Source organism: Vollenhovia emeryi, unplaced genomic scaffold, assembly GCF_000949405.1.
Source record: "Vollenhovia emeryi isolate VEMERY1.0 unplaced genomic scaffold, V.emery_V1.0 DF942087.1, whole genome shotgun sequence".
Lineage (NCBI taxonomy): Eukaryota > Metazoa > Arthropoda > Insecta > Hymenoptera > Formicidae > Vollenhovia > Vollenhovia emeryi.
Window position 1 is genome coordinate 1 of NW_011964279.1, and position 2427 is coordinate 2427.

The following is a 2427-nucleotide window of genomic DNA, read 5'->3' on the forward strand; positions in this document are numbered from 1 at the left end:
AGCTGCACAAGCTCCAATGGGATGATCCACTGCCATCCCAGCTCTCAACCCGGTGGCTCTCCATCAGAGAAGAACTCACAAGTCTGGCCAGACTCTCAATACCTCGGTGGCTCAACACATGGAGCGACTCGCAAGTGGAACTTCATGGATTCTCTGATGCTTCTCAATTGGCAATGGCTGCAGTCATATACATATCCGTTCACGACTCAAACGGCGCCACGTTCTCACTTGTGTGCTCCAAAACTAAGGTAGCACCGCTCAAGCGGCTCTCAATCCCGCGACTTGAACTCACGGCTGCTCTACTGCTCTCTCGACTCATGCAATACGTCACAGCCACTTTGAACATGGACGTAACGGCAACTCATATGTGGACGGACTCTCTAGTAACACTCTTGTGGATCAGATCTCATGCATCACGCTGGAAGGATTTTGTCAGGAACAGGGTGGCTCAAATTCAAGAACTCACTCCAGCTGCTCACTGGAGATACATACCTGGAACTTCCAATCCGGCTGATTGCGCATCACGAGGCCTCACGACTGCTCAGCTTCAAAACCACGCACTTTGGTGGACGGGACCACCATGGATACTCAAGCCAGACTCATGGCCGTCGCAACCAGCACTCTCTGACGAGATGAGTGCAACAGAAGCTCGCCCAGGCGTTTCGCTATTGACGGTTACGCCAAAGGCTGAATATCAATGGGAACTCATCTACAGGTACTCAAACCTCACTAAACTATTGAGGATTACAGCTCTCTGTTTCAGATTCGTCTCACGGTTGAGGAAAGTCCACGACTCATTGCCTGTCAGACACATCTCTCCAGAGACCTTGGAGAAAGCGAGGCTCTTCTGGATTCAGGCAACTCAAGCAACATACGCACGAGCTCAAGGCATTACAGGCAGACTCACCGTTGGCAAAGGCGCACGCATTCAACAGATTGACTGCGTACATCGACGCTCAAGGAGTCATTCGCGTCGGCGGACGACTCGCTCACGCAGCTCTCTCATTCGACGCGATACATCCTGTTATATTGCCTCGTCACTCTCAGCTGTCGTCATTGATCATCGCTCACGCTCATCAACGGACTCTACATGGAGGCACGCAGCTTACGCTGTCACACATCCGACAACGATACTGGATTCTCGGCGGGAGGGCTCCTGTCAAGTCTCACATCCTGCGGTGTGTCACGTGTGCTCGTCAGAGGGGGATCCGTGCTCATCAATTGATGGGCCAACTATCTCTCTCTCGGGTTACGCAGGCACGACCGTTCACTCATACAGGTGTAGACTACGCAGGGCCGCTCACCGTCAAAACGTGGAAAGGAAGAGGTGCCAAAACGAGTAAAGGCTGGATTTGCGTTTTTGTCTGCTTCTCAACCTCAGCAGTACATCTCGAGGCGGTCAGTGATTACTCAACGGAGGGATTCATTGCCGCCTATCGACGCTTCTCATCCAGACGCGGCATTGCTCACACCTTACACTCCGACTGCGGCACCAATTTCATCGGCGCGGATGCAGCTCTCAAAAGGCTGTTCATCCAGAGCACTCAAGAACATCAGCAAGTTTCTCACCTGCTCTCTGAAGACCACACCCGATGGGAATTTAATCCCCCAGCGACACCTCACATGGGAGGAAAATGGGAGGCCGTCGTAAAATCCATCAAGTATCACCTACGGCGGACCATTGGAGAAAGCGTGCTCACCTTTGAGGAGCTCACCACATTGCTCACTCAAATTGAAGCAATTCTCAATTCGCGCCCGCTCGAACCATTGAGTGACGACGCGGACGACATCTCAGCACTCACGCCAGGCCACTTCCTCGTAGGAAGTCCGCTCACCGCCATACCAGAGCCCTCACTCACCGACCTGGCAATCTCAAGACTCTCTCGATGGCAGCTCATCCAGCAGAAGACACAACATTTCTGGACACACTGGGCAGCGCATTACCTACAACGACAACAAGCCATCTCAAAGTGGCACCACAGGAACAACGCGATCAAGATCGGATCATTGGTGCTCATCACCGACGAGCGGCTACCGCCATGCAAATGGCCGCTAGCCAGGATCACGGCTCTACATCCTGGGAAAGATGGTCTCGTGCGGGTGGTGACTCTGAAGACAGCCACTACCACTCTCATCCGACCAGTGGTCAAGCTCTCCGTCCTGCCAATCTCATCATAACATCAGGGATCATCAACCATGTTGCTGATGGCGGGGAGAATGTTCCGGATTCAATTATGAATCTCGGTCTGTTCGTCACCGGCGTGATGGCAGCATCAGCCGGGTCAGATTGTGCAGCGCCACAGGAGCGCTGCGCGCGCATGCCCGATCGCGACGCGAGGCGACAGCGCTTCTTCACGCTCGTTACCGGCGCTTTTGCTCATGGCTACCGTACATAGTACACGCGTCGTGCAGTGAAGAAGACTTTAG

At 53.4% G+C, this 2427-nt stretch overlaps 1 protein-coding gene across 1 annotated transcript; it reads left to right on the forward strand.

Annotated features, from left to right (window-relative positions):
• The first annotated feature begins 21 nt into the window (after positions 1-21).
• On the forward strand, positions 22-2178 carry LOC105570215. The gene is made up of 3 exons (XM_012027259.1): positions 22-248; positions 404-715; positions 858-2178. The coding sequence occupies exons 1-3, from the start codon at positions 22-24 to the stop codon at positions 2176-2178; spliced, it is 1860 nt and encodes a 619-aa protein (XP_011882649.1).
• The last annotated feature ends 249 nt before the right edge of the window (positions 2179-2427 follow it).